Source organism: Dryobates pubescens, chromosome 9 (genome assembly GCF_014839835.1).
Source record: "Dryobates pubescens isolate bDryPub1 chromosome 9, bDryPub1.pri, whole genome shotgun sequence".
Lineage (NCBI taxonomy): Eukaryota > Metazoa > Chordata > Aves > Piciformes > Picidae > Dryobates > Dryobates pubescens.
This window is the reverse complement of record NC_071620.1, coordinates 12,232,890-12,247,596: the sequence shown is the minus strand read 5'-3', so window position 1 is coordinate 12,247,596 and position 14,707 is coordinate 12,232,890. Positions and strand designations below refer to the sequence as shown.

The 14,707-nt window shown below is 39.6% G+C and overlaps 1 protein-coding gene across 1 annotated transcript in view; it reads left to right on the top strand.

Annotated features, from left to right (window-relative positions):
* Positions 1-8,951, top strand: part of TSHZ1 (teashirt zinc finger homeobox 1) — a 54,302-nt gene extending 45,351 nt beyond the window's left edge. The window contains exon 2 of the mRNA XM_054164232.1: positions 5,158-8,951. Coding sequence (XP_054020207.1) covers positions 5,158-8,339 — 3,182 coding nt within the window. The 3' untranslated portion in view covers positions 8,340-8,951. The remainder of the gene's footprint in view (positions 1-5,157) is intronic.
* The last annotated feature ends 5,756 nt before the right edge of the window (positions 8,952-14,707 follow it).

Below are 14,707 nucleotides of genomic sequence, written 5' to 3'. Positions count from 1 at the left end.
CCAGCCTTAGCTAATAATTTGCAGCATTCATTTTAAGGGGATAGGGGAGAGAGGAGAAGAAGGTGAAGAATCTTTTTGTTGGTTTTTAATGGGATGCCTTTAAGGGTTATCATTCAATCTGCTAGAAGCACAGAGGTTGCTCTTGTTACAGCACCTTATCTACTTTTCAGACCCATTGCATTAGAATTAGAGGGTAGGCAGTTCTAGTATTTTGCCCTCCTCCCTCCCCCACCCCCCATTTTGCTGCAATTAGAAATGAAAGACACAAGCCACTGTAGTAGGTTATTTGGTTGTCTGATATCCTGTGCTGCTCCTCAGTCATTGTCATATCCAAAGACATATTTTTCCACTGTAGTGACATTGTAATACAGAAACACACACAGATTTGTAGCATCTGTGCCAGAATTTTGTATGAACATTTGTATATACTAATATAGAATATTCACAGATCTTCCAGCAGGCGTGCTAACCTCTCACAATGTGAGATTTTGGGATTCTTTTGTAAAACTTTCATGACTGTATTCTGGGAACATATCTGTAAATGTTGGGGGGGGGTTATCATTTTAGTTTTTCATTCCTCCCTCAGTTTCTGAAACAAGGGAGATGTGTGTCTGTGGATTGCATTTTGTATTCTTATTTTTTTGCCCAAGATGTGAGATGTGTTCGTGTGCACTGGAAGTCACCTAGAGCCTAGAGTGCAGTTTGTGCAAGGTGACAGTGTGGGTTGTGAAAACTTCTGCAGCTGCTGTCTCTTGTTGGCTGAGTAAATATTAGAAGCTGTTGAAGAATAGTGAACATTCACATTGTGCCACTAGTGTTTAGACCCAGAGCAGGCCCTGATTTAGTGAAGAATTTTAAATTTAAACTCCTATTTTTTGATGCAACAAAGTATTTAAATGAAAATTATTTCAATTCCTTTACTGAATTGTGGCCTTTGAGACTTAGGTGTTTCTTCTACATAAAATCATTCATTTGAAGGATTTAAAACTAAGTCTTGAAGAGTTTACTACATGTAAATTTGTGGAAAAAAGAATACCTCTGTAGAGACAGATTCATTCAAAAGCACAGGTCCGAGGTTAGGGAATGGTTTAATGTGAGAATATTTATATTTTTAACCACATCCTTACATTTCAGATCTCTGCCTGCTTCTTTAAACAATGGATGTGTATTTATAGTGTAAATATTCTTACTGAAGCAAACACAATGTGCTGTGCTACTCACATGTACAATATACAGCATCTCATGTCCACTTGGATTAGAATGCACAGCTTGTAACACTGCTCAAAGATGACAGTGTATCTATGGGGAAGCATTGGCATCCAGAAGGCACATTTTATAGGCAAAAAAAAATATTAGCAAGACCTAATAAAAAAAAAGAAGGAATACAAACAGGTCCCCCTAATTTTAAGTTGTTTAGAATGTGAAGCTTTTTCCCTTTTTCTCCTGTGCATTTACTGGAGTTTGTGCGTGCCTAAAGGAGAAGGAAAAGAAAAGCTGACATTATGTTCTGCAGTTTCTTCTGCTTTGGATAGAGTTTTCCTTGAGGAGGATCACTGCTTATACGTGCTGTTGGTATTTTTGTGTGGTTTCTGGATACGTGCAAAGCAGCAGTGTCTTTGCAGATGCAGCAATGTCTGGAGAGGATTGCTGAGAGTTGCTTGGTCACAGAAAGATACACTGCCTGAAACCTGTCTCTCTGTTGATCCACCCATTATAATTTAGGGGGAGAATCTGAACATCTCATGCTTTTATTTGACATGGAATAATATTACTTGTCTCTCCAAGTAATTACAATAGGAATATTTTTGCTGTGTTTAAAATTCTCCAGCTTACTTATTTGTGACATTTCTGTGAGAATTTTAGTAAAACATAACATGCTTTTAGAAATTAACATTCTTGATTTTGTGTGCTGCTGAATTAGCTCTAATGGAAACCCTTTCAGTTAGAGATTGCACTGACCTTGCCAGATACCATATGTTGAGTATGCTGCTATTCATCTTACAAACATTAGTAGTCTTGAATGGAAAGGTATTATGTGTATCCTGTGGTAACTAAAGGAGTTAAATAAAATCTTTGTGATTGCAGCGGTAGAACCTAAACATTTCAGATAGATTACTTTCTTCTCGGTTAAGAAGCATTATTTCTTTTTGTGTTTTCAGATAACTGTACAGACATGTGGGTGTGCACATCTTGTAAATTCAGGGTTTTTAAGAATCTGGCTTAAAATTCTGAAATCATTGAAAATCAGAGTCCTGCCAACTGTACATTCTTAAGACCCATGCTACAGTAAATATTGGTAAGGGAGTGAACTCAATTGTGTAGTAGTCTCAGTAAAACCTAAGACGAGGAAAATAAGTGAAAGATGGATATTTCACCCTAACACTCAGTTTCTTTGCTTTGACAGTGTAACACCGACCTTTCATGTAGTTTAAATGTTTCTTGTGTGGTTTAGCTCCTTTTACTTTTATGGTAAAGTGCAAAAAGTACGAGAATAGAGATAACAGGCTGTCATAAATAAATAAAGGAAAATAAAAAGGCATTGGCTCAACTAGACTTTCTCCTTAAGCAGATAGTGAGATGGTTATATTTAGCAATTAAAAATATATAATTATGCAATTTAGAATTAAGTAAAGACACAAGCAGATAATTCAAGTGAATTACAAAATGTAGAAACTTCCAGCATCTTAAAACAATTTCTTTCATCTATTTATTAAAAATACTGTGATGTGAAAATTCCCCTGAGGTTGGTAAGAAGATAGCCGTTCATAAATGCTCAGAATGAGGAACTCCTCAGTTTTCAGCTTCTGCTTGGTGACTACCTGCTGATCATCACTAAGTTTTGTTGGCTTTTTTAAATGCCAGGAGGTAACTCTCCATTTTTATACATTTTAGGTCTCAGGGTTTCTTTTTTTTTTTTTCTTCCCCCCCACTCTTTTTCTGTTTGGTTTTTTTTTTGTGTTATTTGTGTTGTTTTGTTGTGGTTTTGTTTCCCTGTTTGTTATTTTAATTATTATTTAAAAGTCATTTCAGAATCAAGAGTCATATTCGTCTGTAATTATTCTTTAGTTTTTTGAAACTTACTTGTCTTTTGATGTTAGAAATTACTGAAAATGGGTATGTTTAATGAAAGAACTAAGATGTTAGACTGTAGCTGTGGGAGTGAATTGCATGCTTAGAGGTCAGACCTGCACTTGTACTACCATGTTCAGACACCTGCAGAGGGTTTCAGCAGCAGCAGCTGACTGACTTAGTAATTTTACTATTTCTGTATTTTATTCTTCATTTTGTGGACTAAATGTATTTTTAAGACACCCGCCCCCCTATTTTTGTAATGCTTTTCTGGCATCTTCTTGGCTTTCGATGATTTCTGTAGTGACTCCTGTTGTGCCTGGTACTCTCCAGATGTTTTAAGTGCATTAGAAAACACCTAAGGCTGACACATCTGTAAGGAAATGGACTCTAATTAACACTTTTTAAAAAGACAAATGATCAACTTATCTTCTAAAGAAATGGGACACTTAAAGGACAGATGAAAGATACAACAGGTGTCTTGAGGTTCAGTGCTACTAGGTGTACTACTTTCCTACTCTGTCTTAAATGATAAGAGTGAAATAGTGAGGAGCTTCATCAAGACTGAATTTCAAAGGTGAATTCCATACTGGCCATAATACTTTTCTTAAAAACAAAATAAAGAAAATGTTTCAAAGTGTGTTCATATTGTAACGAGAGAAGATTCTTTTTCTTTTACAGGAAAGAAGTTTCAGAATATGTTAAAAACTATGGGCAAAAAAGTCACTCAACTTGTATTTATTTTTCCTGCAATTGAAGAAGACCTCAGCTTTGTTAGCATAATAGGTATTTTCCTCACATCACATAGGAGCAGAAGTGCCTCTTTTTCTGTCTTGCTTTCAGTATTGTACCATGGAAGGACATAGGCCACATTTCAGCATCACTTGTTGCAAAGTTCACTTGACAAGGAGGCATTTTTATATTCGATTACTGAAAATTGTTCACAGCCCATGTTTTCTACCTTGACATGCTTACAAATGCTCTACCTTCCATTATCATTGTGATTTTTTTTTTTAAGCTGCTTTTACAAAACTGGAGGGAAATGCATGCAAGTATGTTTTCTACTTTGCAATGAAAGTATACATTTATCACTTAGGTACATGTAAGCCACTTCTGTGAATTGGGCCCTTGGAGTAAATGTGTTTTGATGTAATGGCCATCTGCTCATGAATATCACATTTGCTAGTTTAAAAAATAGTTTGATATGGAAAAACACATAGTTTGCTAAGATTATATAGTTTCACCGGGCAGCAATGCAATAGCCAAGTTTTCTATTTACCATAAGGCAGTAATCAGGCTGGGATGGAGGTCTCAAGTTTTTTGATTGTTGCTTTTAAAAATTAATCTCTAACACTGACTTTGTAGTTTCTCACTGCTGTTTTCCAAATGGTAAATGCAGGACCCACATCAGATCATAACAGGAGGCAAAGCACACCTTGGCCATTTCAGAAAAAAAAAGAGTCTTGCTTCCCTTTCACCTTGTGAAAGTGGAAGCTGTTCTGCTCTCAGGTAGACCCAGTACAACCAGTCACCAGAAGATCCTGGCATTGCTGGCCTGACACATAGCTCCATTGGATTCAGGTGTCTGTGACACAGAAATGGTCCTTGAGTTTGTACCTAAAGCCAGTTGGCCAGAAAAGACAACATGGATGAGATGGAGTTGGTCAAACCAGTGCTTCTGAGTGCCTAGCTCTGAGGGGTGAAGATCACCTGCAACGTGTTGCACATGCCTAATGCAGTAAATACAGCTCAGTGCCAGGCCATTTTTTCAGCTGATAAAAACTGGTTTAGCAGGCCCTTTGTTTGATTTTGGTTTTGATATTATGGTATCTACTGTAGTCCTGGCCCATAATTTACTACTGAAGTCAAAAGTTTGTTCTTAGGTAGCACTGATATCAAACTGTAAGCAGGACAGAACGTGTGGATTTATAGGTAGAGTGTGTGAGTGATGGTGAGTTTGGTTTCCGGATGTATCTTCAGGATTTGTCTTTATGGTTACTGCTTTTAGTAGACAGCAATGATATAAACTGCGTGTGTTTGATAACTTTGTCTTGTTTTCCCCCCACTGTCTCCCCTCCTGTATTTTAGCATATGTTCCTGAGGAGGAATTGAAAGCAGCAGAAATAGATGAAGACAGCGTGGAAGATGATGGGCTGTCTCTGGACATCCAGGAGAATGAGTATTTGTGCAATGAAGAAGCAGAGATCAAAGAGGCTCAAAGCTACCAGAACTCCCCAGTCAGCACTGCAACTAATCAGGATGCAGGCTATGGTTCACCGTTTAGTGAAAACAGTGATCAGCTGGCCCAATTCAAAAGCACTTCCTCTAAAGAAGAGAAAGAGGATCCTCAGTGCACAGACAATGTTTCCTATCCACAGGACAGCTTGGCACAAATAAAAGCTGTGTATGCAAATTTGCTTTCAGAGACTTGCTGGTCCAGTTTAGCTTTGGACTTAAAGAAATCCAATCCAACCACCAGCAACAATGGAAACAGCCAGAATGAAAACACCACCAGTACTGACACCATTGCCAATCCCCAGAGTACTACTAGTACTGCCAGTACCAACACTAGCACCAGTACAACTACCAGTAACACTAGTAACAGTAGCAGCGGTGGCTCGGGTTATGACTGGCACCAAGCTGCCCTGGCTAAAACTTTGCAGCAGACTTCGTCGTATGGACTTCTCCCAGAGCCCAGCCTTTTCAGCACAGTACAGCTTTACCGACAAAACAACAAGCTCTATGGGTCTGTGTTCACCGGTGCTAGCAAGTTCCGATGCAAAGACTGCAGTGCAGCCTATGACACACTGGTGGAGCTAACAGTGCACATGAATGAAACCGGACATTACCGTGATGACAACAGAGATAAAGAAGCTGATAAGACCAAACGGTGGTCAAAGCCTAGGAAACGATCACTTATGGAAATGGAAGGCAAAGAGGATGCCCAGAAAGTGCTCAAGTGCATGTACTGCGGGCATTCATTTGAGTCTTTGCAAGACCTCAGCGTCCATATGATAAAAACAAAGCATTACCAGAAAGTGCCTCTGAAGGAGCCAGTACCAGCCATCACTAAATTGGTCCCTTCTACCAAAAAGCGAGCACTTCAGGACTTAGCTTCACCTTGTTCACCTGAGCCAGCGGGGATCACTGCAGAAGCTTCACTGGGTGAGTCTGCAAAGGATCAGAAAACTGCCAACCCCTACGTGACGCCAAATAACCGTTATGGCTATCAAAATGGTGCTAGCTACACTTGGCAGTTTGAGGCACGCAAAGCCCAAATACTGAAATGCATGGAATGTGGCAGTTCCCATGACACTTTGCAGCAGCTCACTGCTCACATGATGGTCACTGGCCATTTCTTGAAGGTGACCAATTCTGCTTCCAAAAAAGGCAAACAGCTGGTGTTGGACCCTGTGGTGGAGGAGAAGATACAGTCTATACCTCTTCCACCCACCACCCACACAAGGCTACCAGCCTCCACCATTAAAAAGCAGCCTGATTCCCCAGCAGGCTCCACAAACTCAGAGGAAAAGAAAGACCTAGAGAAGGAAAAGGTAGTGGTCAGCGAAACAGAGAAAAAGATTAAAGAAGAGAATGAGGACTCTACAGAGAAATTTGAGCCAACGACTTTGTATCAGTACCTCAGAGAGGAGGACCTAGATGATAGTCCTAAAGGTGGAATAGACATATTGAAATCCCTGGAGAACACAGTGACAACAGCCATCAGCAAAGCTCAGAATGGAGCCCCTTCCTGGGGAGGGTATCCCAGTATTCATGCAGCTTACCAGCTCCCAGGAACAGTCAAACCCCTTCAGCCTGCGGTGCAGAGCATTCAAATGCAGCCGTCTTACGCAAGCAGTGTAAAATCACTGTCATCAGAACACAACGCGCTCATCCATTCTCCAGGCAGCCTCACCCCCCCGCCTCACAAGAGCAATGTGTCTGCTATGGAAGAACTAGTGGAGAAAGTTACAGGTAAAATCAACATTAAAAAGGAAGAAAAGCCTTTGGAGAAAGAGAAGAGTTCTCCCATCAAGCCCATGTCACCTGCTGCTAAAGAAAACAAGGACTTCCCAAAAGCAGAAGAAATAAATAACAAACAGCAGCAGAAGAAGAGCTCAGAGGCAGAAGTTCAGAAAGTCAAAAAGGATAGTCCAGCAGAAGCACATACACCAAATGGTACAGAGCCACTTAAAACAAAAGTTGCAAATGGCTGTAACAATTTAGGAATTATCACAGATCATTCACCTGAGCCATCCTTCATTAATCCACTGAGTGCTTTGCAGTCCATTATGAATACCCACTTAGGCAAAATTTCTAAGCCGGTAAGCCCCTCTCTGGACCCTTTGGCCATGCTGTACAAAATTAGCAACAGCATGTTGGACAAACCCATTTACCCAACCACTCCAGTCAAGCAGGCTGATGCTATTGATCGGTATTACTATGAGAACAGTGATCAACCTATTGATTTAACCAAGTCCAAAAATAAACCTCTTGTTTCCAGTGTGGCTGACTCTGCCTCATCCCCGCTAAGGGAGAGTGCCCTGTTGGATATTTCCGATATGGTGAAGAACCTCACAGGGCGTTTGACACCGAAGTCTTCGACTCCATCTACTGTGTCAGAGAAGTCTGATGCTGACGGGAGCAGTTTTGAGGAAGCTCTGGATGAACTGTCACCAGTACACAAGAGGAAAGGCAGACAGTCCAACTGGAACCCTCAGCATCTTCTGATCCTTCAAGCTCAGTTTGCTTCCAGCTTGAGGGAGACCCCAGAAGGCAAATACATTATGTCGGACCTAGGTCCACAAGAGCGGGTACACATCTCTAAGTTTACTGGTCTTTCTATGACCACAATTAGCCACTGGCTGGCCAATGTGAAGTATCAGTTAAGGAGGACAGGTGGAACGAAATTTTTAAAGAACTTAGACACAGGACATCCTGTTTTCTTTTGCAATGATTGTGCCTCTCAGTTCAGGACTGCTTCTACATATATAAGTCACTTAGAGACACACCTAGGGTTTAGTTTGAAGGATCTGTCAAAGTTACCACTTAATCAGATTCAAGAACAGCAGAATGTTTCAAAAGTCCTCGCAAACAAGACTTTGGGCTCACTTGGAATTGCTGAGGAGGACTTGGGCTCCACATTCCAGTGTAAGCTCTGTAACCGAACTTTTGCAAGCAAGCATGCAGTCAAACTGCACCTTAGTAAAACACATGGCAAGTCCCCAGAGGACCATCTGATCTATGTAACTGAGTTAGAAAAACAATAGCGTCCAGGTAAGCAGCCAGGTATGCAAGTGACCACAGGAACATTGCACTAAACTTCTTCATAGTACTGCACTAGGCCTGACCTGAGCCTCTGAAATCAGTCTTACTTTTGTTGCTGAACTGCCTATCTGGACCTTGGTTTTTCTTACACTTATTTTGTAGTTATATTTATATGCTCTTTGTCTGATCTGTGCATGGTTATTTTTTTGTTTCTGTTTTTATTTTTTTGTGAGTCAAAGTCTGACCTTTATTTTCAACATCTGTCCTTGATGTTAAGCTATCTTTTGTAGAATATAGTGGGAGACACTATTGAGAGACATTAATTTAGCTGTAAAGAAAGACACAAAGAACAATGATAAAGAGACATCCTAAAATTACAAAGTTGCCATGACAATAAAGGTCACAGAACCTGGTAGTGTCAAGTTTTAACCCTCTGAGAACTGTAATAGCATTTCTGTGCCTTTCCCAGTGACTATATAAGTAAATAAGGAAAAAAAAACCAACCCCACAACCCAAACCAAAAGTCTTAAAGGCATTTTATTCAAATAAAGCTGTGTCAGAAGCAGAACTTACTATTTTTTTTTTTTAAATGAATGAGCTTCTTTTTTGTTGTTTTTTTTAATGCAGAACTGGTTTGTGAAGAAATTGTGCATGCAGTCCTTGGAAGAAGGAGAGCTGTGTAGTACTCAAGGGGTTAGGAAGCCACAACCATATAAGTTAAATAATAATTAAAAAATAATAATAATAATAATAATAATGAAAAAAAAAAACACAAAACAAATAGCAAACCGAGTTGCCACTATGCCCAAACCCTCTGGATGCTGAGAATTGCCACGTTTTGGCAAAAAAAATTAAAAAATAATAACAAACAGTTTAAAAAAAAAGTAAAAAAAAAAAAAAAGTAAAAAAAAAAAAGTATGCAAGCTGTTATTTAAAACAAATGTAAAAATGCTATTTCTTTCTTCCTTTTCTTTTTCTTTCTTTCTTTTTTTTTTTCCTGTAAAATACTGCAGTTTATAGTTATTTACAAATGTTAAGCTTTGGTACAAGCTGACCTTTCTATAGTGTGCTGCATTGGTAAATGAAAACAAACAAACAAACAAACAAACAAACAAAAAAAATGGGGCAAATGTTGGATTCTGTTCCTGTAAATTGCCAGCATCAGCTTAAAAAAAGACAAAATACATGTTACATATCATACCATTTTAAACTGTTCAACTTTCTTTGTACCTTCTGGCTGTATGCTTTCTCTTTTAACTTTTTTATATTGTCATTTTATATTCGATTTCTGTGTATATAATGTAAAACCACACTTTTTGAATAAAATTTAGTTCCTGCAGCTTGATATAAATAGAGGAATTTTACTGGCACCTGCATCTTTCCAGATGCATGTACTTAAAGGAACTATCTGACAAAAATAAAAAAATAAATAAAAATAAAGCAAGCAATGCACTATGAATTATACATTTTGATGTTTTATCATTAATATTGTACAGTACATTTTGGTTCACACAATTAAATCCACTGTTTTCTCAAGTGTAAAATAAACCCACATGCAGTTCTTGATTTACATACATTGTCATGTCGTCATTATATTGCCTTTGAGGTGTTATTCCAGCAATAAGAGGCATCGCTTGTATGATCAACCAGCAAAAGATCCATTTGAAATCATGTCTCGTGATCCTGTATGCTGGTGTGTTTCGTTCGAAGCCGCATTGCTAATAACCTCTTACAAGAGATTTGCAGTGGGTGCGTACTGTGAAAGGTACAGAGTCAGTGGGGCACTATCAATTAGCGACGGGCATTTTGCTCATCACTGAAGTACAAGAAAGGCTGCAAAGGTTCCAGCCAAGTTCATTTCCTGTGCTGTATGACTGTGCCCGTAGTAATTTTCTGTGTGCCTTCGGAGACCGTCTCCTCCCTTCCTTCTCAGGCAAAGCACCTTTAGGTTTCAACAGTTGCACAGGCAGAGGCCGTGGCTCCTGCCCCCATGGTCTGTTGAATGCTGCAGTATTTGCCTTTCCAGCAGCGGTGAAGACGGCTGAGGCTCTGACACCAGTTTTTACTCACAGTACAAGACGGCAGAGCTGTGTTTCTCTGTACTTTTTAAATATTGCATTTTGAGGTAAGCTGAGTGCTATCATATCAGGTGTTCCCCTTAATCTTTATTTCTGTTCTGTTGAATGCAGATGTCATTTAGAATGTAAAAGAGAGCTGTCAGAGCCTTCACTTCTCTATCTCCTGAGTGCTTTGACAGTTACAGTGTATGAAAGCCTGGGATCTGCTATCCATTACACTTTTTGGAGGGGCTATTAAATATGAGGACCTAGAGGGGTTTGCTTTCACATGGTATTAGTGATACTATTGTGTTATATATACTTCTGTGTACGTATGTATATTTCTGCTCCTTCTTTTCAGTTCTTCTGGAAGCAGTTTGCATGCAAGACCTTTGCTTCCAAATACAGCACAGTTCTACATTTAATCTTTACTTTGGTTACAACCCCAGAAATCTCCGTGCATTGTTCTGTTTTTTTGCAGAAGCCTGGCAGGGCCAGGTCAGTTACATTTACATTGTATTTCTAAGTGGTGCAGGAAAGTGCCATGAGGTTTTTTTACCAAGTGTCCCTTACTTTCTTTTCTGTTAACTACCTATGTCCTTCAGGGGATCTAGCCATTTAGACATTTCAGTTCAATTACTGGATGATTATGTACTTTGGGCCCAAGGGGTGGTGAGGAAGAATAACAGTCAGGCCTGCAGCTGCAATACAGTCTTTAAATAATAACCCTTTGAAGTTTTGTTTACTTTACCATGGGCCTGCAAACATGTGATTATAGAATATGCTGTATTACATTGCAGTAGTGGGTGAAAAGGTTGAAAGGAAGAAATAATAGCTCTAAAGTGGGTTTGAATCTAATGTAAATCCATTAAAACTCATTTTGAAACACGGCATGTAAAGTGAGTTCTCAACACCAGGTGACTCCCTTGAGAGGTGTTTATGACATTGCTAAATCCGTTCAGTTCTGATAGCTTCAGAATTGGACAATCACTCATCATCTGTGCCAGTGTCTGAAGAAAGTCCATTTAGAATAAACTAGCAGCTTTACCTGGCGACTATGCTGATGTAACACTTTCTGAGACTGAAATATGAAGTAGATGAAAATTTGATGGCTCCAATGTTTCACTTACTTAACAAAATGAAGCACAACAGCAGTGTGATCTTTGGGTTTTGGATTTTTGCCTCTTTTGTTTGAACATCACATATTTTTTAAAAATCCTTTGAAAAAGCCAAGTTACTCTCTTCATCAAAATCTATTTGCAGGTTTATTTCTTCTTGATTTAGATAAGATTTCAGCAAAGGTAAGTTTGTGCTTTTCTACTAGTAGTTACTAAATATACTACATGGAGGAGACCACATAGCCTTTCAGGACTGGTCTTGAAGGAGGGACATGTTGGAGCCTTACATTTAACCCATAGTGGCCTCTGTAAGCCTTCATAGTTATTTTGTGACTTATTCAAAATCCTTTGTATCTGATTCTTCTCAGAGATTCCTGATTCTTTTCAGCATTGGGTGTCCTCTCAACATTGCACGTTTGCTTCTATCTGTTTGCGGGAAGATCTTGGTGTGTCTGCTTAACAGGTTTGATTCCTATTTCTGTGCATTTTTCTGTTCTATTGCTGTTTTGAAGCTGAAGCAAACTACTGCAGATTTGAGAGATTTCTATACTGATGACATTAGTCCTGAATGAAATGACTTTCCCCCCCCCCCCCCCTTGTTAATAGCATTTGGCAGGATATTCACTAATGTCTTCTGCATCATAACTTTGTTATGGCTTTCTCTGGGTAGTTATGCTGGTAATAATGACACCAAACATAATCTGTCCTTGCCATGGAGGCCACTAAAATGCAATTGCAATTAGTGTAAAGGCATAAAAATATACACATTATCTTGCATTAGACTAATCAAAGCACACTGCATCAGCTTCTGCCTGCAATTTCCGAAGCCATCTCAAATTTGAGCATGTGATATTTTCTTTAAATAATATGGCAGGGGTCTTGGTTAGGAGATCTCCAAGGAGAGGCCAATTTCCATGTGGAGTGTTCTTGCAGCTCTGTAGGTGTCGGTCTCCTGGCTGATGCAGTATTGAGTTACTTTCCCAGCATGAAAGTAGCAGGAAGTGGGATTTCACCATCTGTTCACTGAAATTTAAAAGCAGGGTCCTTTTCTGTCCATGTATGAGAATAGAATGCTAACCCCAATTTACTGGCCAGGTACTAATCTAGATAATATTGTTCTTCCACATTTTTGTTTTCCCTGCTGTTTTGATTGAGTTTCTTTTCATCATGTTTCATGTGCGTAGCTTTGCTTAGTTTGTCTTCATCACCGTATATAGCTCTCTTCAATCCTATAGGTAGCTAGAGTGACCACATTTTGGGATGAAAAGTGCTGTTCTAAGTAAAAGGTAATCTTGCCTTTAAGTGAAAATTTCAATACCCATAACTGGGTGTGTTTTAAAAAGGGAGACCTTTCAAAAAGACTGTTTAGGTGATGCAGATTACCTGAGATTAGCATCAATCATTGAACTTGCTTCTTTATCCAGCATCTTCATTAGCTTTGTTTGGTTTTGCTTTGTTGGGCTTTTTTGGGGGGGTTGGTGTGGTGGTGGTGTTTGTTTGACTAGTGATAAACTAGTTTTAGGATAGTTTTAGCAGCAAGAGATCCAAACTGCAAACACTGATACATAGCTAACTGACCTGTTCATTTTCAGACAAGTATAGATGGTGATTATGAAAGCTGTAGTCCTTCCCACTGAAAATGAGAAGCTCCAGAAGCTTTCCACGCCATCTCTGTTGTGAAGATCACTTTTTTAACACGCCTCTCTTCTATTCCATGTAGTGACCTTCTGAGTCACACAGAATGACAGAACATTAGAGGTTGGAAGGGACTTCCAGAGATTATTGAGTCCAACCCCCCTGCCAAATCAGGGTCAGAATGGTCAAAATGTGTCTTTATCCTACTGTACTTACTACCTCTGTTTTTCTTTGCCTTCTCTTAAAAAAGAAACAAAAATCACATGATTGTGAAAAGAAATTAATGCAGTGACAGTGCACTGTATTTCTGTCCAGAGTGGTGGTATCAGCATTATCTGAAGATGCAGGTGAAAGCCTGGCAGGTTCCTGACCAGGCTTGTCAGATGTAGGACACCTGCAGCTAAATGCCATGTGACCACTTGAGGAGGAAGGGTTGGAGTCTAGTTACCTGCAGCCCATCTGCTTTTGTAGGAGTCCAGAGCTGATGGATTTGCTCAGAACAGCGTACGTTATGAAACCTTAAGGACTGATGGGATGATATTTAGCAAATAGAGGCCAGCCTTCAAGGTCATGCAGGTGGAGGACTTCTCTCTTGGTACACGACAACTTGTCCAAAACCTCCTTAGAATATGTACAAACTGAAGTTTGTGTTGGAGCTTGTCTGTGAAGCGCAAATAGTGGGGTGGTACCCATAGTTATTTTGCAGAAGATGACACACATGATGATAGAATCCAGGAAGCAGCATGCTAAAGATTGTAAAGTCAGAAATAGTGGCCAAAGCTCCTGACCAGCAGGCAGAGGTCTAGCCACTAGAGCATGCTCTCAGACACAGTTCCTTACTCCCCAGAAAGTTTATAATCAGAATAAGTAATTGAGTTCAGCCCAGAATAATCTGGGATGGAAGATCCAATAGCTAAGAGCAAGCAGTTTCAAGTAAGTTCAGTAATGGACTACTGAGTGCTAAATCACTGCAAGCTCAAGCTCAACAGAGCTCTGGGCAGCCTGATCTAATGGAGGAGTCCCTGCTCACTACAGAAGGGTTGGACTAGATGACCTTTGAAAGTCCCTTGCAACCCAAACCATTCTATGATTCTATGACTCTGTGTTTCCCCATGCTCAGAATCCTTTCACCCTGTGACATTCCTTTCAGAGGAGTGTGGGTACTCAAGACTACATAGTGATGGGGTCAAATATCAGTCCTGCTGAATTGCTTGAAACCATGGTATTTTGTATTTTTGAATAGCAGGATACATTGCTGTATCTTGGTAATTGGCATTGTTTTCAGATGTAACCAGATAGGCTCAGTCGGTGACATTTGCCACCATTCTGCATCTAGTGGACATCATTGCTATAAAATCCTAAATTCTTAAAGAGAAACCCAGCTAGGTAAAAACAAGATTTCTGCCACTCTCACCTTCCTCTCTCCCCCCCAGTACTGTACTGTGTATTGGGACATGCAAAGAGATTATGGGTTAAGATGAGGATTTCTGAGTAGCAGTATAAAAACGAACCTTCTTGAAGTCCTGGTTAGGCTTAGTTTATCACTCCACAGATGCAATG